Source organism: Cottoperca gobio, chromosome 14, assembly GCF_900634415.1.
Source record: "Cottoperca gobio chromosome 14, fCotGob3.1, whole genome shotgun sequence".
Lineage (NCBI taxonomy): Eukaryota > Metazoa > Chordata > Actinopteri > Perciformes > Bovichtidae > Cottoperca > Cottoperca gobio.
Window position 1 is genome coordinate 11,331,616 of NC_041368.1, and position 23,561 is coordinate 11,355,176.

At 39.6% G+C, this 23,561-nt stretch overlaps 2 protein-coding genes across 2 annotated transcripts; both read right to left on the reverse strand.

Annotated features, from left to right (window-relative positions):
• Positions 1-8,313: 8,313 nt before the first annotated feature.
• Positions 8,314-10,961, reverse strand: LOC115019032 (uncharacterized). Its single transcript, XM_029448349.1, has 2 exons — positions 10,772-10,961; positions 8,314-9,507 (listed from the first exon to the last, which is right to left on the reverse strand). Exon 2 carries the CDS (start codon positions 9,497-9,499, stop codon positions 8,846-8,848), a length of 654 nt encoding a protein of 217 aa, XP_029304209.1. The 5' UTR covers positions 9,500-9,507; positions 10,772-10,961; the 3' UTR covers positions 8,314-8,845.
• An 8,552-nt stretch (positions 10,962-19,513) lies between these two features.
• On the reverse strand, positions 19,514-22,159 carry LOC115019008 (uncharacterized). The gene is made up of 2 exons (XM_029448316.1): positions 21,971-22,159; positions 19,514-20,707 (listed from the first exon to the last, which is right to left on the reverse strand). The coding sequence occupies exon 2, from the start codon at positions 20,697-20,699 to the stop codon at positions 20,046-20,048; it is 654 nt and encodes a 217-aa protein (XP_029304176.1). The 5' UTR covers positions 20,700-20,707; positions 21,971-22,159; the 3' UTR covers positions 19,514-20,045.
• Between the last annotated feature and the right edge of the window lie 1,402 nt (positions 22,160-23,561).

The window sequence follows — 23,561 nt, forward strand, 5'->3', positions numbered from 1 at the left end:
ATTTTCTCTGTGCAGTGGAAGTGAGCGGGGAAGGGTGGGGTGGGGTGGGGGGAGTATAAGGAGGTGGCTAAGGAGAAATGGAGCGCATAACGGAGGGTAACACTGGGCTGTAATTGGTGGTTATTTTCCCTGTGTAAATTTTCGACACTGACACAAACACCTTCAAGATTTATTTCAGAGGACTCTAGTCCACTTCCTACCTGTCATCAGCAATACAGGCAGCTCTCTATTGTGCACTGCATTGCTGTACTTCTACACATCATCACCATGAGTTCTAAGGGACAGATGGGGTTCAGGGTTTTTTTAAACAGGGTTGAGTCAGATTTGCAATTTTTGTAATTAGTAACATAATCCATTGAATGACAAAAGAAAATGTAATGTAATCTGAATACTTTTGGATTAATTTAAAATCCAAACTTTATTAAAAAAATGGATGCGGCCAAGCTAAAACAAATTTCCCCCTTATAATCATCTCAAAACATTTACATTGCACATAAAATGCATTTTGAATATTCAGCATTTCATAAATTAACAGCATTGATTTTCATAAAAAAAGTTTAATTATTTTAAAATTGCCATATTTCAAAGACATAATCAAAAATGTAACCAAATAATCCTTGACAATTTAACTATAATCTAGTTGCATTTTTATATATTTTTGTAAATTTATGATGTAATACCGATACATGTAATCCTAGTTTCAAATGTGACAAAACAATGTTGCATCACTCTAGATCAGGGGTGGGGAACCTTTTTCCTATCAAGGGCCATTTTATTTTTTACAACATCCTTCGAGGGCCATACTAATTATTGAACTCATAACCTCTGCAATTCTTTTTAAGACGCAGCCCATTCATTTCACCTTTCTTCAGGAAAGCAACTTTTTTATCCATGTATCTTTCTGTTTTATCAGAAATCCGAAATCTTTTATTAGTCCCACAACGGGGAAATGTATCTTGTCAGAGCAAAAGAACATATGAAGTAAAAAGGCAGTACACAATAATTAAATAGAATAACAAATAATATAAGTACCAAGTGGTTGATAGAAAATAAAGTGAATATTGCACATGGCAGTGATAATTGCACAGCAGTGGTGGAATAGTTTGTTCTTGGTGTGGTGGTCTACCTGTCTATTTTTCCATGTTTTAATGTGACGCTCTGCAGAGAGCTGCTTGTTGGGCCAAACTCCGCCGAAGAGCGTTAACTTTATCCAAACACACTCGTCCTTTCAGCTCGTGCATTTCTAGTGGTGTAATGACGCTCGAGATAATTTTTCATGACCGCCGCACAAACTAGACACACTGGCCTTTTACTTCCACAGAGAAATAATCGTTCGTCTATTTCTCCTGGAAAGTGCGACATTCCGCATCCACCTTTTTCTGTTTTACACTCGCCATGCTGCGTTCACTGATGTCAATGACCGTCTTGTTTAATATTGAAGTTTTTTGACAGGACGTGACCACGTGATGACACGTTCCGCTCATGTTGTGTTCAAGGACCCTGACCTTGGCCAGGAAAAACAGTCAGTCACCCGTTTAAAATATTGCCGTCTAGTTTTTTTTTCTACTGGATTATTTTTGCGTGCGTTTTACCTCGAGGGTCGGATCAAATGGTCTCGCGGGCCGTATACGGCCCGGAGGCCGGAGATTCCCCACCCGTGCTCTAGATTAATGATTTATGTAATCACAGTCATTGTTCTTTTGTATTCGTTTGATAGATGTATTTGTTCAGTTGTCATGTAAACAAAGTCCCTTTGTGGTTGTTACCACTTCACACACCTCTCTCTATACCAGGGGTGGGCAATTAATTTTAGCAGAGGGCCTCATGAGGAGTCTCCAAAACACCAGAAAAGTCTCCAAAAGTCTTCAAAACACCAGAAAAGTATCCAATAACACCAGGAAAAGATTTGTCACTAGTAGCTTTTGACAAAAAAAAGTCGCCAAGAGGGTTTGGAAAAGTCGCTAGATTTAGCGAGAAAGTTGCCAAGTTGGCAACACTGAATGCGTGTGGTGCGTGGGATGCTTGGATTCTATTTAGTTCCCTCCTCTCCTTTCCTCCGCTCTGTCTCTGACTGTAAGTGTATGCGCAGTGTGTGTGTGTGTGTCGGGAGTAAAGCCCCGCCCTTTGCAAAACATACAATAGTTTTAAAGTATATTGCCTCATTCCATTCCAGAATATTAACTGATGTCATAAAAATAATTCTCGCACACAGTCTCTGAGTGTGTGAGAGAATTCTTCTGACGAGCTGATGTGCACCATGTATCGTATCTATGTGACTTTTGTGTGGCTCTGTGTAGCTGTGTAGCTCTGTGTGGCTCTGTGTGACTCTGTGTGACTCTGTGGGACTATGTGTGGCTCTGTGTGGCTCTGTGACTTCTGTGTGGCTCTGTGTGACTGTGTGGCTCTGTGGGACTTCTGTGGGACTTCTGTGTGACTGTGTGGCTCTGTGTGGCTCTGTGGGACTTCTGTGGGACTTCTGTGTGACTGTGTGGCTCTGTGTGGGACTTCTGTGTAACTCTGTGTGGCTCTGTGGGACTTCTGTGTAACTCTGTGTGGCTCTGTGGGACTTCTGTGTGGCTCTGTGTGGCTCTGTGGGACTTCTGTGGGACTTCTGTGTGGCTCTGTGTGACTCTGTGTGGCTCTGTGTGACTCTGTGTGACTGTGTGGCTCTGTGTGGCTCTGTGACTTCTGTGGGGCTCTGTGTGACTGTGTGACTCTGTGTGGCTCTGTGGGACTTCTGTGTGACTCTGTGGGACTTCTGTATGACTTCTGTGTGGCTCTGTGTGGCTCTGTGTGACTCTTTGTGGCTCTGTGTGGCTCTGTGTGACTCTGTGTGGCTCTGTGTGACTCTGTGTGGCTCTGTGTGACTCTATGTGGCTCTGTGTGGCTCTGTGTGACTCTGTGGGACTATGTGTGGCTCTGTGTGGCTCTGTGACTTCTGTGTGGCTCTGTGTGGCTCTGTGACTTCTGTGTGGCTCTGTGTGACTGTGTGGCTCTGCGTGGCTCTGTGGGACTTCTGTGTGACTGTGTGGCTCTGTGGGACTTCTGTGTGGCTCTGTGTGGCTCTGTGGGACTTCTGTGGGACTTCTGTGTGGCTCTGTGTGGCTCTGTGTGACTCTGTGTGGCTCTGTGACTTCTGTGGGGCTCTGTGTGACTATGTGACTCTGTGTGGCTCTGTGGGACTTCTGTGTGACTCTGTGTGGCTCTGTGTAGCTCTGTGTGGCTCTGTGTGACTCTTTGTGGCTCTGTGTGACTCTGTGTGGCTCTGTGTGGCTCTGTGTGACTCTGTGTGGCTCTGTGTGGCTCTGTGTGACTCTGTGTGGCTCTGTGTGGCTCTGTGTGACTCTGTGTGGCTCTGTGTGACTCTGTGTGACTCTGTGTGGCTCTGTGTGACTCTGTGTGGCTCTGTGTGGCTCTGTGTGACTCTGTGTGACTCTGTGGCTCTGTGTGACTCTGTGGCTTTGTGTGGCTCTGTGTGGCTCTGTGTGGCTCTGTGTGGCTCTGTGACTTCTGTGTGGCTCTATGTGGCTCTGTGTGACTCTGTGGCTCTGTGTGACTCTGTGTGGCTCTGTGTGGCTCTGTGTGGCTCTGTGACTTCTGTGTGGCTCTGTGTGGCTCTGTGACTTCTGTGTGGCTCTGTGTGACTGTGTGACTCTGTGTGGCTCTGTGTGGCTCTGTGTGACTCTGTGTAGGCTCTGTGTGGCTCTGTGTGACTCTGTGTGGCTCTGTGTGGCTCTGTGTGGCTCTGTGACTTCTGTGTGGCTCTGTGTGACTGTGTGGCTCTGTGTGACTTCTGTGTGGCTCTGTGTGACTGTGTGTGGCTCTGTGTGGCTCTGTGTGACTGTGTGTGGCTCTGTGTGGCTCTGTGTGGCTCTGTGTGGCTCTGTGACTTCTGTGTGGCTCTGTGTGACTGTGTGGCTCTGTGTGACTTCTGTGTGGCTCTGTGTGGCTCTGTGTGGCTCTGTGTGACTCTGTGTGGCTCTGTGTGGCTCTATGTGACAGAGTCTAGCAGAGTGTGACAGGAGTATGGCAGAGTGTGACCAGAGTATGGCAATGTGTGACTGAGTGTGACAGAATCTGGCAGTGTGCCAGAGTATGGCAGAGTATGACAGGGTGTGACTGAGTGTGACAGAAAAGATGACCAGTTTACACTTTTATTCTTTACTTCTGATCCTTTGCACTGTTCAATAAAGTTCATCATTGTCTGCAGTCATCAGTTCAGTCATTTCAGTCCACAAGAATTAGCATAAAACACATTTTTGGGATCCGAATAAATGAGTGTAACTTTGAATGCTGTTTTCTCGTCACACGTTTCTAATTTCTTTTCTAGTTTTCTAGTTTTCTAGTCTTTACTGGTTACTTTGTGATAAGTCACCCCTAATGAATGGTTTATAAGAATAATTTAATATCTTATAAATGCTCATGTGTCTCTTTCTAGTAAGTTAAAAATGTTAGTAAGTTATTAATAAAGGGTCTTGAGTTTTTCCATTTCTAATAAAACATCAGAAAAAGCTTGTCAATTATAAATAAATCATTAATAAAGGATTCTTATAGTAATCCATTGTTACAGTTGTAAAAAAAATATTTCTATTAATTCATATATTATGAATCAGAATCAGAATCAGAAATCCTTTAATTGTCCCACGATGGGGAAATTTACATTGTTACAGCAAAGAGAGTACACAATTAAATAGAATAAAAATACAGTAACAGTAATATAATATAAGTACAGTCGCACATGACAGTGTAATTGCAAAAGTTATAAAAAGTGAATTAAAAAAGTGAATTAAAAAAGTGAATTAAAAAAAGTGAATAAAAAGTGAATATTGCACAGGCATTGATAATTGCACACAGTTTTGGAATATACTTTTCTTGGTGTGGTGGTCCACTAATGTAGAAAAAAAGATGAATATAGTAAAACAGTATTCATCACATTAACAGTAAGTAGTTAATGTGAGCACATTACATAAGGTGCTTTGAAAACAAGTCCATATCCATAGAATTAAATACTAAATTCAAATAGACCATAGTAAAACAGTAGCATCAGACTCACAATAACATACACATCTTGATACATTTTGGAACATAGAACTCACCTTTCACATTGAACAGGTGCTCTTTTATTAAATTATATGTATCTAGCTTATGTGCACGTTTCAGTGTTTACTGCGTTGCTTTGCACATTCACATTCTCTCCTCTGCTGTTTCGTGATGGGCAGGACTCCACCCCCGACACACACACACACACACACACACACAGGCGCACACACCTACAGTCAGTCAGATACAGAGTGGAGGAAAGGAGAGGAGTTAAAAGCAGGGAATGCTATCGTGGCTCTCTTGTTCCGATCAAAAGCCACTTCAAATGATGCTAGTGGTCCCGGTACTTTCCTTCTCCGTTCCTCTGAGCCCACGGGAAAACTGACAGAAAACAAGCCGTTATTTGACTTGTAGTGCTGGTGACCTGTAGTATTGGGTTTCAATGAGCTCGAATAGCTAACGATACAAATGTTATAAAATGAAAGGACCTTAAAACATACAATTTTTGCTAAAATTATAGGTTAAGTTACGGGACGTTAGCGGCGATGGTAGTTAAGCTAGCTGTTTTGAGCTGCTGTACGATGCAGCTTGGCTGTCGCCATCCGGCCTAAGTTAGCCTTTGAAAGTAGAACTTTTAACACCTTAACTTTCAAACCTAAGAGCTGTAAATCTTGATTTATATTTTACATAGATTGTGGCGGTTGTTTCGATAATGTATATTTCATATTACCTGCTTAGTTTTCTGACAGTTGAATATCACTTAAAAAGTCCAGTGCAATTGTTCGGATTGATTATACATATTTTATTATTTATAATATGTGTACTTATTTTGCAACATAATCTGCTTTTGTACAGTGGTGTATAGCTAAACTTGTTCTAACATGTTTTGTTTTAGGGAGAAGGAGATGGAGGCAGAAGAGAGGAGTGCAGGGAGAGGATGGAGAGACTCTCTGCTGGAGAAACTTGTTGACAAATGAAATGTAAACGAATTGAAATAAATAATATATACAATGATGAATATATTGTGTATTTAATTTACATGAACTATAAATGAAAATGAATGAAAACTTAGCAAATGATTGATTTCAAGGTTCAAGAAGAATTTATTTAGTACATATGTTTTATTAATTTAGAAAAGGGATTATTTAAATAGAAAATGACCTTTCAATGAATGGAAATGAATGATTTAATTATTATAAACAGAAAAATATTATAAAACAATATAACATTTAAAGTATGTACAGATAAAGTTTGCTGCTGGACTTGGATGGGCTGCCACAATAAAGCCCCTGGTGTCTCCTGATGTATCATCTGGGGGGTCTCCAGAGTGTGTGTGAGATGCCCCTCCACCGTCTAAAATACATTATGCGCCGGTGATGAAGCATATCTTCAATCAAGATTGGAAATAAAAAAAATAAGGTATTATCTCTGGGAAAAAATGGTAACCGGTGGTTGAGGACCACTGTGTTAAAGGGTTTGGGGAGTTTTTCCTTGCCCGCTTGAGAGGGGGGGGGGTTTGTGCTCGTGCTGTGCTGCAGTGGCGGTTCTAGACCAATATCACTCGGGGGGCCTGGCTGGGGCCAAGTGTTTTATCAGAGGGGCACATTCAACCCGGGACAAAAGAAAGGCAATGTTCAAGCCTTCAATATTTTTAGTTAAGTATAAATAATCACACACAACAAAAACAATACCATGATTAGTATGTTCCTGACTGATTACAGCATCTCTCCAGTGATCAATCATGGCATGCGTGTTTTTATTTAGGTTCCCATGGTAACGAGTCAGACCGTTCATACTAGTGATGGGAGGTCCGGCTCTTTTCAAAGATTCAGCTCTTTTGGCTCTTATGGCTCCCAAATGGCTCTTCTGGGACTTCTAAGTTTAGCCTAATTTAGCAATTATAAATGGTTTGTGTGTTGGCAATTTTTCATTCAGTGTTTTCGTAAAAGCCTTATTTTTATGCTTTTTTTTCATTACAAAAAAAAATACACAGTTCCTATTGTTTAACATTTAATCAAACCTTTAAATTAACAACTTAACACAGAACCACAGCAAACAGATCAAATAAATAAAGGCTAAAGTCTTAACATTATGACACTTAAAAGCGTCATTGAGTTACAAGAAAAGCGCTATACAAGTCAAATGTATTATTATTATTATTATTATTATTATTATTATTATTATTATTATTATTATTATTATTATTATTATTATTATTATTATTATTATTAATAAAAGTCTTTAGTGCAGTGATTCTTTTTCGTTTTTCGCTCATTTCTTCACTTTCTCCCGACCTGTTGCATTTAAATCCCCTGTCTCTCTGTGTATCTGGCCTGTACCACTACACTTGCTGTCTTTGGAGCGTCTGCCCCCCTTCTTTCTTTCACATAATGGTATGATCCTAGTCTGTCCTCGCATGTGATTGACCGCATGGTGTGCCCATCAAAATAAAGTCCCGCCCCTGCCTGGACCATCGCAAAATCAGTACTTTTTGTAAATTGTACAATCTTCGTTCGGAGGGGGGGGGGGGGGGCCACAGGTGGGTCAATCAATCAAAGTATAAAAAATACCATAACCAATGACAATTAAGTGAAATATTTTTCATGAGCCGGGAATCCCGTTTTTTTTCATTTGGATGTGAATTTATAATTGTTTCTTACTAATCTTATACTTGCTAATCTCTGTGAACCTATGGGGTTGGGCTGAAAATATAAGAATGTTTGCCCTTACTGTTGATGGTACCTGCAACTGTGAAAATAATAGTAAAGAATTATTAAAAAAGAAGCTGAGATGGCAATAACTACAAAGGAACAGACATATTTCTTTCTTTAATTTATCATCATAAAAACATTGAATGATTGGAGAAAACACTGACACAGGTCCCCCTTGCCCAAAATAAAGAACATTTGCATAAATCTGGTGAAGCCCACCTAAAATGGGCCTAGCTACGCCACTGGTTAGCACATAGCAGCAGAGAGAAATAAATCATCCAAATCTCTCATATCCAAGTTTACCTTATTCACTTTGATTGCCTGATTTACAATCAGACATTGACATTTATTTTGACTGAGGATTGCATTTACTGCATCTTTAAACTTGCACATCACCCAGAGCTACTGCAACTCTGAGTGTTTCCAACTGCTGCTCCTTTCTGGAGTTGAAGCAGAGGTTGCATTGAGAAGGGACAAACTTCTCAGACTTTTAATACACACACTATACAAAGTCACAACTCAACGGGACAATGGCAGCAAAGTAAAAGATTCAAGACTAAAGTTAGGTAGGAAGGGTTTTATTGTTGCATATGTTATTTAAAAGTATGTACATCTCCAAAAGTAAAGTTTGTCACAACACAAATTGACTTGGACAAAAGATTTTCATAACTTTAAAGGAATATTTTGAGTTTGTGAAGAGAACTTTGTTTTTCTCACATTTTTATATAACTCATAATTAAGGACGTGTCCATTTTGAGTGACAGGTCTATAGCTGTATATATAAAAAAAAGCCACAAATAACAGAGAAATACAATATCTACCAATTGTTTTCAAGAAGAAATGCTCAGTGCTCCGTTTGACAGATTTAGCAGCAGTTGTTCAACTTCCTGCAAAGCAAAAGCTGCTGAAAAAAGTATCCTTTATTATCGTATTGTAAAGCTATATGGAAATAAATGCAGGCACTCAGGAAACTTTTTGGCACAATTCTACACCACATCCTTTGGTTCCTCTGTGCCCTTCGAGTTGGAGGCTGCTGCCGATTTGGTGGACTTGGAGTCTTTGGCTTCCTCTTGTGGCTTTGTGGTGGACGCATTTTAATCAACGGTTTCAGGTGCAGTTGAAGCTTCCTCACTCTTTGCAGGGTCTCCCGCCTCCTTCTTGTTTTCCTCTCCCTTTTGTCCACCTTCGTTTACCTTCTTGCCTTCTTCCTTGGTGGTACCATTACCAATGTCCTCCTGTGTTTGAATTATGTCAGACATTAACACAGTGGTCTCTTTGTCTTCTTTCTCTGACGCACTTTTGTTCCTCTTGGCAGTTCCAACCCAGTATTCAGAGGTGCTGATCAGATCAGCGTTGCTGCTCAGCATCTTGATGCGTCTGCTCAACTTGCACACCTTCCAAATCAACAGCAGAGTAGTAAACAGCAGAATAGCACAGGCTATGATCAGTCCGCCGGTCACCATGAGCAGTGAAAGGTATTCCTTCCTGTAAAACATAACGAAAGGTTTGGTGGTGGGCCGATGTGCGCCAGGTAAAGGTGGAGCGGCATGGCTGGTGGGTCCTTTTGTAGTTGACTGAGAAATGCTGTTGGCAACAATGGTGGGTGTTTGAGAAGATGAAAAAGGAGAGTTTGGGTTTGAAGCAGCTTTTGAGGCAATTGAGGTAGGAATATTTCCTGTGACACTTTGAGCTCCATTCACTGCACCCAGGATTTCTATGCAGTACAACAGGAAGAGGAAGCCTTTCATGTTGGTATCTGAGAAGATAGGACAGTAGTTTTAGTTTAAAATGGAATACAAATGTAACACAGTAAGGAGAATTAGGAAGAAGCCCAGACACATTTGCACCTTGCTATTTAATCTATGGGGCAGCCATGATCAAACCAGGCATGGAAAGTAATTTGCTCAAGTATTGTACTTAGACATGGAACGATATGAACATTTCATGTCACGATTATCATCACCAAAATAATTACGATTCACAATGTTATCTCTATAATCATGAAAATATGCTTAGCACTCATAAAATGGCAATACATACTGAAATCACATTACCTCAGATTTAGTTGAGAAACAACGCAATCTTAAATAAATGAATCAAAAAACATAATGTCCACATGCATTAATAAAGGATAAATATATAATAAATAGCAATATTGTGTTGGTCTGTTCTTTCTTACATGATAATTCCTCTATTTTTCACTTCTCGCAAGTTAGACATCTTTTTCAAGTCACTAACGTGAGGATTTCCACGGCCGTCTTTTTATCATGATATATCAACCCGTCCCTAATTTTATAATTTTTATTTTTTTTTCCATTTTATGCTACTAAATATTCCTACTTCACTAAAGTTTGGAGGGAAATATTGTAATCAATATTTCAATTTCAATATATTATTATTTCAATTTCCATACATTATTATTAATATATTAATATTTCACTCCAATACACTTATATGCTTCACTTTGCATATTCAAATTAATGACACAAAATATAATCAACTAATAAATTATGATACAATATTGTAGATTACGTGACTCAGCAGTACATGTTACAATTAGCCCCACCTTCACCAACTGTAACATTTCAGTAATGCTTACCCATCAATGCATCCATAGTTATAATTCATCAATATAATATTAGGATTCTGCATAATGAGTGTTTACTTTTGGTACTTTAAGTATAATATGATGCTAATACTTTTGCTTACGCATGAATTTCACTTGTAACAGACTTGTAAATCATATAGAACATATCATCACTTTTTTCTATTCATTTAATTTATAGAAGTTTTCAGTATCACATGACTTGCATTGTTTGAGGACATAGTTTTGAATACATGATTGTAATTGTAAAGCAAGTTCCTGAAACTGATGATAAAGTGACAGTTTACTGTATATTTTATAATGTACAAGGCTGTCTTTAAAGTAGTCAAAAATAGCTAAATAATATCAGCTTTGTTTCCATCAGGATTTGGAACAACAACACTATAAAAGCAGACGTATGAAATATGTCACTTACATTGCTGATGATCTTGATATAGTTCCAAGAAGAATAAGGGGATTTGTATGAAATAATATGTACGTAAGAGATGAGCGATGTGTAAAGGAGCGACTAGCAATGTCGAATGACGGTAAATCAAATGAATGGCACACTCATCGGGGTGTCTTCTACTGACTTCTCTATTTGGACTATAATAAGAAAAGGAAGTGGTTTTGGTGTTCTGTTCAGATTTAGACATCTGTTGTGTGACAGACTATTACAAGTTGGAGGCTTGCTCATTGCTCACTGAGCAGCTCACTAACGATAAAACAACTCTAACTCATTGACCAGGAACTTCATTTCAGCTTATTGGCAATTTTTGGCTTCAGTTCTGTGAGCAAACCAAAATAATTCAAAACAGTGTCCTCAAAACAAAATCTGCATATCACTAAAGTTCGAAAAATTGCATGATTTTAACACAAGGGTTACAGCTGCAATTTGCACAATTCTTAATTTATAGTACTGGTATTGTCTATTTTTGGAAGCTGACATGCTGACGGGCCATCTCATCTCTTGCGTAGTTTATAATAACTTGTCTAAGTCTTGTCAAAGATGCCCACAGAACATTTTAGGTGACATAAGCAGACTAAACATGCATACGTCCGTCCTCTTCAGTGTCATCTACTTATTTTTGTCCAAGCCACAATTGCTCACAGATGACTTTAATTATAGTCAATGTATAATTTCATGTACCAATAGCACGAGGCCTTTTGATATGTCGTTCAGTTAATACTACATGTAAGTGGAAAACGTTGCAGCACAACTCACGCACATGACGGTCCGACTCAGACATGCAAGAACATCTGTTCAATGAGCAAAATAATAAAAATATTAATTCGCATTGATTGCAGGTGTATTCATTTTCTAAAGTTCCCCTTCTTGTTTCCTTTGTAACTGTACATTTTCCTATGTGATTTGTGGTAATTTCTGCTGCATGTCTGCACTTGCATTGGAAACTTACACATACAAACACATGCTTGTTTTGGCAAGTTGCCTCAACCCTGCACATGACACCAGTAAGATGTAAGACAGGATCTACCGAAGTCCAGTCTGTTCTGCAGGTACTGAGCTAAAGACCCTGGAGTGTATGACCCTGCTGGTCAACCTGCTGTGCTTTTGTCATCAAGGCAATGACAGCACATACCAGTTTATGGCAATCTCATCAACATTACCATCAAAAGGAACTGATAATACAACTGATGATAAAAAAGTAGAATAAAATAATAATATTGGACAGCATCGTGTTATTCAGACAGAATGTGGAGGCAAGGTTACAGGTGTACACGCCTGTCATAGGAAGGGTCATACATTACTATGGCTGACCTCTAAAATGCAACAAGTTGACAGGCTGTTGTGTTAAGCCACATAAATTATTTTATTTGCACCACACTGCCATTCAAAGTCAGTTATCTTTTATCACACATGGTTAGTGGCCACAGATGCAGATTAAATGCAGTATATTGTTTAGTAGGGCTGTCGTCTACAAAAGAATTCCTAGTTAAGACTAACACTCGATTAATTGATTGAATGGACTGTTCTGTAAAATTGAGTTTGTCCGCAAAGGACCATGCAAAAGCACCATGCAAAAGCACCAATTTGAATCTTGTGTTTACCAGAAATGTTCTTATTTCTTGAAAATGAGTCATTCGGCAAGAAAAAAGCATTTAAAAAACGACCGCCGCACAAACTAGACACACTGGCCTTTTACTTCCACAGAGAAATAATCGTTCGTCTATTTCTCCTGGAAAGTGCGACATTCCGCATCCACCTTTTTCTGTTTTACACTCGCCATGCTGCGTTCACTGATGTCAATGACCGTCTTGTTTAATATTGAAGTTTTTTGACAGGACGTGACCACGTGATGACACGTTCCGCTCATGTTGTGTTCAAGGACCCTGACCTTGGCCAGGAAAAACAGTCAGTCACCCGTTTAAAATATTGCCGTCTAGTTTTTTTTTCTACTGGATTATTTTTGCGTGCGTTTTACCTCGAGGGTCGGATCAAATGGTCTCGCGGGCCGTATACGGCCCGGAGGCCGGAGATTCCCCACCCGTGCTCTAGATTAATGATTTATGTAATCACAGTCATTGTTCTTTTGTATTCGTTTGATAGATGTATTTGTTCAGTTGTCATGTAAACAAAGTCCCTTTGTGGTTGTTACCACTTCACACACCTCTCTCTATACCAGGGGTGGGCAATTAATTTTAGCAGAGGGCCTCATGAGGAGTCTCCAAAACACCAGAAAAGTCTCCAAAAGTCTCCAAAACACCAGAAAAGTATCCAATAACACCAGGAAAAGATTTGTCACTAGTAGCTTTTGACAAAAAAAAGTCGCCAAGAGGGTTTGGAAAAGTCGCTAGATTTAGCGAGAAAGTTGCCAAGTTGGCAACACTGAATGCGTGTGGTGCGTGGGATGCTTGGATTCTATTTAGTTCCCTCCTCTCCTTTCCTCTGCTCTGTCTCTGACTGTAAGTGTATGCGCAGTGTGTGTGTGTGTGTCGGGAGTAAAGCCCCGCCCTTTGCAAAACATACAATAGTTTTAAAGTATATTGCCTCATTCCATTCCAGAATATTAACTGATGTCATAAAAATAATTCTCGCACACAGTCTCTGAGTGTGTGAGAGAATTCTTCTGACGAGCTGATGTGCACCATGTATCGTATCTATGTGATTTTTGTGTGGCTCTGTGTAGCTGTGTAGCTCTGTGTGGCTCTGTGTGACTCTGTGTGACTCTGTGGGACTATGTGTGGCTCTGTGTGGCTCTGTGACTTCTGTGTGGCTCTGTGTGACTGTGTGGCTCTGTGGGACTTCTGTGGGACTTCTGTGTGACTGTGTGGCTCTGTGTGGCTCTGTGGGACTTCTGTGTAACTCTGTGTGGCTCTGTGGGACTTCTGTGTAACTCTGTGTGGCTCTGTGGGACTTCTGTGTGGCTCTGTGTGGCTCTGTGGGACTTCTGTGGGACTTCTGTGTGGCTCTGTGTGACTCTGTGTGGCTCTGTGTGACTCTGTGTGACTGTGTGGCTCTGTGTGGCTCTGTGACTTCTGTGGGGCTCTGTGTGACTGTGTGACTCTGTGTGGCTCTGTGGGACTTCTGTGTGACTCTGTGGGACTTCTGTATGACTTCTGTGTGGCTCTGTGTGGCTCTGTGTGACTCTTTGTGGCTCTGTGTGGCTCTGTGTGACTCTGTGTGGCTCTGTGTGACTCTGTGTGGCTCTGTGTGACTCTATGTGGCTCTGTGTGGCTCTGTGTGACTCTGTGGGACTATGTGTGGCTCTGTGTGGCTCTGTGACTTCTGTGTGGCTCTGTGTGGCTCTGTGACTTCTGTGTGGCTCTGTGTGACTGTGTGGCTCTGCGTGGCTCTGTGGGACTTCTGTGTGACTGTGTGGCTCTGTGGGACTTCTGTGTGGCTCTGTGTGGCTCTGTGGGACTTCTGTGGGGCTCTGTGTGGCTCTGTGTGGCTCTGTGTGACTCTGTGTGGCTCTGTGACTTCTGTGGGGCTCTGTGTGACTATGTGACTCTGTGTGGCTCTGTGGGACTTCTGTGTGACTGTGTGGCTCTGTGGGACTTCTGTGTGACTCTGTGTGGCTCTGTGACTTCTGTGGGGCTCTGTGTGACTATGTGACTCTGTGTGGCTCTGTGGGACTTCTGTGTGACTCTGTGTGGCTCTGTGTGGCTCTGTGTGGCTCTGTGTGACTCTTTGTGGCTCTGTGTGCCTCTGTGTGGCTCTGTGTGGCTCTGTGTGACTCTGTGTGGCTCTGTGTGGCTCTGTGTGACTCTGTGTGACTCTGTGTGGCTCTGTGTTGACTCTGTGTGACTCTGTGTGGCTTGTGCTCTGTGTGACTCTGTGTGGCTCTGTGTGACTCTGTGTGACTCTGTGTGGCTCTGTGACTTCTGTGTGGCTCTGTGGCTTTGTGTGGGGCTTTGTGTGGCTCTGTGTGGCTCTGTGTGGCTCTGTAACTTCTGTGTGGCTCTATGTGGCTCTGTGTGACTCTGTGGCTCTGTGTGACTCTGTGTGGCTCTGTGTGGCTCTGTGTGGCTCTGTGACTTCTGTGTGGCTCTGTGTGGCTCTGTGACTTCTGTGTGGCTCTGTGTGACTGTGTGACTCTGTGTGGCTCTGTGTGGCTCTGTGTGACTCTGTGTGGCTCTGTGTGGCTCTGTGTGGCTCTGTGACTTCTGTGTGGCTCTGTGTGACTGTGTGGCTCTGTGTGACTTCTGTGTGGCTCTGTGTGACTGTGTGTGGCTCTGTGTGGCTCTGTGTGACTGTGTGTGGCTCTGTGTGGCTCTGTGTGGCTCTGTGTGGCTCTGTGACTTCTGTGTGGCTCTGTGTGACTGTGTGGCTCTGTGTGACTTCTGTGTGGCTCTGTGTGACTTCTGTGTGGCTCTGTGTGACTCTGTGTGGCTCTGTGTGGCTCTATGTGACAGAGTCTAGCAGAGTGTGACAGGAGTATGGCAGAGTGTGACCAGAGTATGGCAATGTGTGACTGAGTGTGACAGAATCTGGCAGTGTGCCAGAGTATGGCAGAGTATGACAGGGTGTGACTGAGTGTGACAGAAAAGATGACCAGTTTACACTTTTATTCTTTACTTCTGATCCTTTGCACTGTTCAATAAAGTTCATCATTGTCTGCAGTCATCAGTTCAGTCATTTCAGTCCACAAGAATTAGCATAAAACACATTTTTGGGATCCGAATAAATGAGTGTAACTTTGAATGCTGTTTTCTCGTCACACGTTTCTAATTTCTTTTCTAGTTTTCTAGTTTTCTAGTCTTTACTGGTTACTTTGTGATAAGTCACCCCTAATGAATGGTTTATAAGAATAATTTAATATCTTATAAATGCTCATGTGTCTCTTTCTAGTAAGTTAAAAATGTTAGTAAGTTATTAATAAAGGGTCTTGAGTTTTTCCATTTCTAATAAAACATCAGAAAAAGCTTGTCAATTATAAATAAATCATTAATAAAGGATTCTTATAGTAATCCATTGTTACAGTTGTAAAAAAAATATTTCTATTAATTCATATATTATGAATCAGAATCAGAATCAGAAATCCTTTAATTGTCCCACGATGGGGAAATTTACATTGTTACAGCAAAGAGAGTACACAATTAAATAGAATAAAAATACAGTAACAGTAATATAATATAAGTACAGTCGCACATGACAGTGTAATTGCAAAAGTTATAAAAAGTGAATTAAAAAAAGTGAATTAAAAAAAGTGAATTAAAAAAAGTGAATAAAAAGTGAATATTGCACAGGCATTGATAATTGCACACAGTTTTGGAATATACTTTTCTTGGTGTGGTGGTCCACTAATGTAGAAAAAAAGATGAATATAGTAAAACAGTATTCATCACATTAACAGTAAGTAGTTAATGTGAGCACATTACATAAGGTGCTTTGAAAACAAGTCCATATCCATAGAATTAAATACTAAATTCAAATAGACCATAGTAAAACAGTAGCATCAGACTCACAATAACATACACATCTTGATACATTTTGGAACATAGAACTCACTTTTCACATTGAACAGGTGCTCTTTTATTAAATTATATGTATCTAGCTTATGTGCACGTTTCAGTGTTTACTGCGTTGCTTTGCACATTCACATTCTCTCCTCTGCTGTTTCGCGATGGGCAGGACTCCACCCCCGACACACACACACACACACAGGCGCACACACCTACAGTCAGTCAGATACAGAGTGGAGGAAAGGAGAGGAGTTAAAAGCAGGGAAGCTATCGTGGCTCTCTTGTTCCGATCAAAAGCCACTTCAAATGATGCTAGTGGTCCCGGTACTTTCCTTCTCCGTTCCTCTGAGCCCACGGGAAAACTGACAGAAAACAAGCCGTTATTTGACTTGTAGTGCTGGTGACCTGTAGTATTGGGTTTCAATGAGCTCGAATAGCTAACGATACAAATGTTATAAAATGAAAGGACCTTAAAACATACAATTTTTGCTAAAATTATAGGTTAAGTTACGGGACGTTAGCGGCGATGGTAGTTAAGCTAGCTGTTTTGAGCTGCTGTACGATGCAGCTTGGCTGTCGCCATCCGGCCTAAGTTAGCCTTTGAAAGTAGAACTTTTAACACCTTAACTTTCAAACCTAAGAGCTGTAAATCTTGATTTATATTTTACATAGATTGTGGCGGTTGTTTCGATAATGTATATTTCATATTACCTGCTTAGTTTTCTGACAGTTGAATATCACTTAAAAAGTCCAGTGCAATTGTTCGGATTGATTATACATATTTTATTATTTATAATATGTGTACTTATTTTGCAACATAATCTGCTTTTGTACAGTGGTGTATAGCTAAACTTGTTCTAACATGTTTTGTTTTAGGGAGAAGGAGATGGAGGCAGAAGAGAGGAGTGCAGGGAGAGGATGGAGAGACTCTCTGCTGGAGAAACTTGTTGACAAATGAAATGTAAACGAATTGAAATAAATAATATATACAATGATGAATATATTGTGTATTTAATTTACATGAACTATAAATGAAAATGAATGAAAACTTAGCAAATGATTGATTTCAAGGTTCAAGAAGAATTTATTTAGTACATATGTTTTATTAATTTAGAAAAGGGATTATTTAAATAGAAAATGACCTTTCAATGAATGGAAATTAATGATTTAATTATTATAAACAGAAAAATATTATAAAACAATATAACATTTAAAGTATGTACAGATAAAGTTTGCTGCTGGACTTGGATGGGCTGCCACAATAAAGCCCCTGGTGTCTCCTGATGTATCATCTGGGGGGTCTCCAGAGTGTGTGTGAGATGCCCCTCCACCGTCTAAAATACATTATGCGCCGGTGATGAAGCATATCTTCAATCAAGATTGGAAATAAAAAAAATAAGGTATTATCTCTGGGAAAAAATGGTAACCGGTGGTTGAGGACCACTGTGTTAAAGGGTTTGGGGAGTTTTTCCTTGCCCGCTTGAGAGGGGGGGGGGGTTTGTGCTCGTGCTGTGCTGCAGTGGCGGTTCTAGACCAATATCACTCGGGGGGCCTGGCTGGGGCCAAGTGTTTTATCAGAGGGGCACATTCAACCCGGGACAAAAGAAAGGCAATGTTCAAGCCTTCAATATTTTTAGTTAAGTATAAATAATCACACACAACAAAAACAATACCATGATTAGTATGTTCCTGACTGATTACAGCATCTCTCCAGTGATCAATCATGGCATGCGTGTTTTTATTTAGGTTCCCATGGTAACGAGTCAGACCGTTCATACTAGTGATGGGAGGTCCGGCTCTTTTCAAAGATTCAGCTCTTTTGGCTCTTATGGCTCCCAAATGGCTCTTCTGGGACTTCTAAGTTTAGCCTAATTTAGCAATTATAAATGGTTTGTGTGTTGGCAATTTTTCATTCAGTGTTTTCGTAAAAGCCTTATTTTTATGCTTTTTTTTCATTACAAAAAAAAATACACAGTTCCTATTGTTTAACATTTAATCAAACCTTTAAATTAACAACTTAACACAGAACCACAGCAAACAGATCAAATAAATAAAGGCTAAAGTCTTAACATTATGACACTTAAAAGCGTCATTGAGTTACAAGAAAAGCGCTATACAAGTCAAATGTATTATTATTATTATTATTATTATTATTATTATTATTATTATTATTATTATTATTATTATTATTATTATTATTATTATTAATAAAAGTCTTTAGTGCAGTGATTCTTTTTCGTTTTTCGCTCATTTCTTCACTTTCTCCCGACCTGTTGCATTTAAATCCCCTGTCTCTCTGTGTATCTGGCCTGTACCACTACACTTGCTGTCTTTGGAGCGTCTGCCCCCCTTCTTTCTTTCACATAATGGTATGATCCTAGTCTGTCCTCGCATGTGATTGACCGCATGGTGTGCCCATCAAAATAAAGTCCCGCCCCTGCCTGGACCATCGCAAAATCAGTACTTTTTGTAAATTGTACAATCTTCGTTCGGAGGGGGGGGGGGGGGGGCCACAGGTGGGTCAATCAATCAAAGTATAAAAAATACCATAACCAATGACAATTAAGTGAAATATTTTTCATGAGCCGGGAATCCCGTTTTTTTTCATTTGGATGTGAATTTATAATTGTTTCTTACTAATCTTATACTTGCTAATCTCTGTGAACCTATGGGGTTGGGCTGAAAATATAAGAATGTTTGCCCTTACTGTTGATGGTACCTGCAACTGTGAAAATAATAGTAAAGAATTATTAAAAAAGAAGCTGAGATGGCAATAACTACAAAGGAACAGACATATTTCTTTCTTTAATTTATCATCATAAAAACATTGAATGATTGGAGAAAACACTGACACAGGTCCCCCTTGCCCAAAATAAAGAACATTTGCATAAATCTGGTGAAGCCCACCTAAAATGGGCCTAGCTACGCCACTGGTTAGCACATAGCAGCAGAGAGAAATAAATCATCCAAATCTCTCATATCCAAGTTTACCTTATTCACTTTGATTGCCTGATTTACAATCAGACATTGACATTTATTTTGACTGAGGATTGCATTTACTGCATCTTTAAACTTGCACATCACCCAGAGCTACTGCAACTCTGAGTGTTTCCAACTGCTGCTCCTTTCTGGAGTTGAAGCAGAGGTTGCATTGAGAAGGGACAAACTTCTCAGACTTTTAATACACACACTATACAAAGTCACAACTCAACGGGACAATGGCAGCAAAGTAAAAGATTCAAGACTAAAGTTAGGTAGGAAGGGTTTTATTGTTGCATATGTTATTTAAAAGTATGTACATCTCCAAAAGTAAAGTTTGTCACAACACAAATTGACTTGGACAAAAGATTTTCATAACTTTAAAGGAATATTTTGAGTTTGTGAAGAGAACTTTGTTTTTCTCACATTTTTATATAACTCATAATTAAGGACGTGTCCATTTTGAGTAACAGGTCTATAGCTGTATATATAAAAAAAAGCCACAAATAACAGAGAAATACAATATCTACCAATTGTTTTCAAGAAGAAATGCTCAGTGCTCCGTTTGACAGATTTAGCAGCAGTTGTTCAACTTCCTGCAAAGCAAAAGCTGCTGAAAAAAGTATCCTTTATTATCGTATTGTAAAGCTATATGGAAATAAATGCAGGCACTCAGGAAACTTTTTGGCACAATTCTACACCACATCCTTTGGTTCCTCTGTGCCCTTCGAGTTGGAGGCTGCTGCCGATTTGGTGGACTTGGAGTCTTTGGCTTCCTCTTGTGGCTTTGTGGTGGACGCATTTTAATCAACGGTTTCAGGTGCAGTTGAAGCTTCCTCACTCTTTGCAGGGTCTCCCGCCTCCTTCTTGTTTTCCTCTCCCTTTTGTCCACCTTCGTTTACCTTCTTGCCTTCTTCCTTGGTGGTACCATTACCAATGTCCTCCTGTGTTTGAATTATGTCAGACATTAACACAGTGGTCTCTTTGTCTTCTTTCTCTGACGCACTTTTGTTCCTCTTGGCAGTTCCAACCCAGTATTCAGAGGTGCTGATCAGATCAGCGTTGCTGCTCAGCATCTTGATGCGTCTGCTCAACTTGCACACCTTCCAAATCAACAGCAGAGTAGTAAACAGCAGAATAGCACAGGCTATGATCAGTCCGCCGGTCACCATGAGCAGTGAAAGGTGTTCCTTCCTGTAAAACATAACGAAAGGTTTGGTGGTGGGCCGATGTGCGCCAGGTAAAGGTGGAGCGGCATGGCTGGTGGGTCCTTTTGTAGTTGACTGAGAAATGCTGTTGGCAACAATGGTGGGTGTTTGAGAAGATGAAAAAGGAGAGTTTGGGTTTGAAGCAGCTTTTGAGGCAATTGAGGTAGGAATATTTCCTGTGACACTTTGAGCTCCATTCACTGCACCCAGGATTTCTATGCAGTACAACAGGAAGAGGAAGCCTTTCATGTTGGTATCTGAGAAGATAGGACAGTAGTTTTAGTTTAAAATGGAATACAAATGTAACACAGTAAGGAGAATTAGGAAGAAGCCCAGACACATTTGCACCTTGCTATTTAATCTATGGGGCAGCCATGATCAAACCAGGCATGGAAAGTAATTTGCTCAAGTATTGTACTTAGACATGGAACGATATGAACATTTCATGTCACGATTATCATCACCAAAATAATTACGATTCACAATGTTATCTCTATAATCATGAAAATATGCTTAGCACTCATAAAATGGCAATACATACTGAAATCACATTACCTCAGATTTAGTTGAGAAACAACGCAATCTTAAATAAATGAATCAAAAAACATAATGTCCACATGCATTAATAAAGGATAAATATATAATAAATAGCAATATTGTGTTGGTCTGTTCTTTCTTACATGATAATTCCTCTATTTTTCACTTCTCGCAAGTTAGACATCTTTTTCAAGTCACTAACGTGAGGATTTCCACGGCCGTCTTTTTATCATGATATATCAACCCGTCCCTAATTTTATAATTTTTATTTTTTTTCCATTTTATGCTACTAAATATTCCTACTTCACTAAAGTTTGGAGGGAAATATTGTAATCAATATTTCAATTTCAATATATTATTATTTCAATTTCCATACATTATTATTAATATATTAATATTTCACTCCAATACACTTATATGCTTCACTTTGCATATTCAAATTAATGACACAAAATATAATCAACTAATAAATTATGATACAATATTGTAGATTACGTGACTCAGCAGTACATGTTACAATTAGCCCCACCTTCACCAACTGTAACATTTCAGTAATGCTTACCCATCAATGCATCCATAGTTATAATTCATCAATATAATATTAGGATTCTGCATAATGAGTGTTTACTTTTGGTACTTTAAGTATAATATGATGCTAATACTTTTGCTTACGCATGAATTTCACTTGTAACAGACTTGTAAATCATATAGAACATATCATCACTTTTTTCTATTCATTTAATTTATAGAAGTTTTCAGTATCACATGACTTGCATTGTTTGAGGACATAGTTTTGAATACATGATTGTAATTGTAAAGCAAGTTCCTGAAACTGATGATAAAGTGACAGTTTACTGTATATTTTATAATGTACAAGGCTGTCTTTAAAGTAGTCAAAAATAGCTAAATAATATCAGCTTTGTTTCCATCAGGATTTGGAACAACAACACTATAAAAGCAGACGTATGAAATATGTCACTTACATTGCTGATGATCTTGATATAGTTCCAAGAAGAATAAGGGGATTTGTATGAAATAATATGTACGTAAGAGATGAGCGATGTGTAAAGGAGCGACTAGCAATGTCGAATGACGGTAAATCAAATGAATGGCACACTCATCGGGGTGTCTTCTACTGACTTCTCTATTTGGACTATAATAAGAAAAGGAAGTGGTTTTGGTGTTCTGTTCAGATTTAGACATCTGTTGTGTGACAGACTATTACAAGTTGGAGGCTTGCTCATTGCTCACTGAGCAGCTCACTAACGATAAAACAACTCTAACTCATTGACCAGGAACTTCATTTCAGCTTATTGGCAATTTTTGGCTTCAGTTCTGTGAGCAAACCAAAATAATTCAAAACAGTGTCCTCAAAACAAAATCTGCATATCACTAAAGTTCGAAAAATTGCATGATTTTAACACAAGGGTTACAGCTGCAATTTGCACAATTCTTAATTTATAGTACTGGTATTGTCTATTTTTGGAAGCTGACATGCTGACGGGCCATCTCATCTCTTGCGTAGTTTATAATAACTTGTCTAAGTCTTGTCAAAGATGCCCACAGAACATTTTAGGTGACATAAGCAGACTAAACATGCATACGTCCGTCCTCTTCAGTGTCATCTACTTATTTTTGTCCAAGCCACAATTGCTCACAGATGACTTTAATTATAGTCAATGTATAATTTCATGTACCAATAGCACGAGGCCTTTTGATATGTCGTTCAGTTAATACTACATGTAAGTGGAAAACGTTGCAGCACAACTCACGCACATGACGGTCCGACTCAGACATGCAAGAACATCTGTTCAATGAGCAAAATAATAAAAATATTAATTCGCATTGATTGCAGGTGTATTCATTTTCTAAAGTTCCCCTTCTTGTTTCCTTTGTAACTGTACATTTTCCTATGTGATTTGTGGTAATTTCTGCTGCATGTCTGCACTTGCATTGGAAACTTACACATACAAACACATGCTTGTTTTGGCAAGTTGCCTCAACCCTGCACATGACACCAGTAAGATGTAAGACAGGATCTACCGAAGTCCAGTCTGTTCTGCAGGTACTGAGCTAAAGACCCTGGAGTGTATGACCCTGCTGGTCAACCTGCTGTGCTTTTGTCATCAAGGCAATGACAGCACATACCAGTTTATGGCAATCTCATCAACATTACCATCAAAAGGAACTGATAATACAACTGATGATAAAAAAGTAGAATAAAATAATAATATTGGACAGCATCGTGTTATTCAGACAGAATGTGGAGGCAAGGTTACAGGTGTACACGCCTGTCATAGGAAGGGTCATACATTACTATGGCTGACCTCTAAAATGCAACAAGTTGACAGGCTGTTGTGTTAAGCCACATAAATTATTTTATTTGCACCACACTGCCATTCAAAGTCAGTTATCTTTTATCACACATGGTTAGTGGCCACAGATGCAGATTAAATGCAGTATATTGTTTAGTAGGGCTGTCGTCTACAAAAGAATTCCTAGTTAAGACTAACACTCGATTAATTGATTGAATGGACTGTTCTGTAAAATTGAGTTTGTCCGCAAAGGACCATG

What these genes read in the sequence shown, in the direction of transcription:
- LOC115019032 (XM_029448349.1), bottom strand. Translation starts at nt 9,499, where the DNA reads ATGAAAGGCTTCCTCTTCCTGTTGTACTGCATAGAAATCCTGGGTGCA.
- LOC115019008 (XM_029448316.1), bottom strand. Translation starts at nt 20,699, where the DNA reads ATGAAAGGCTTCCTCTTCCTGTTGTACTGCATAGAAATCCTGGGTGCA.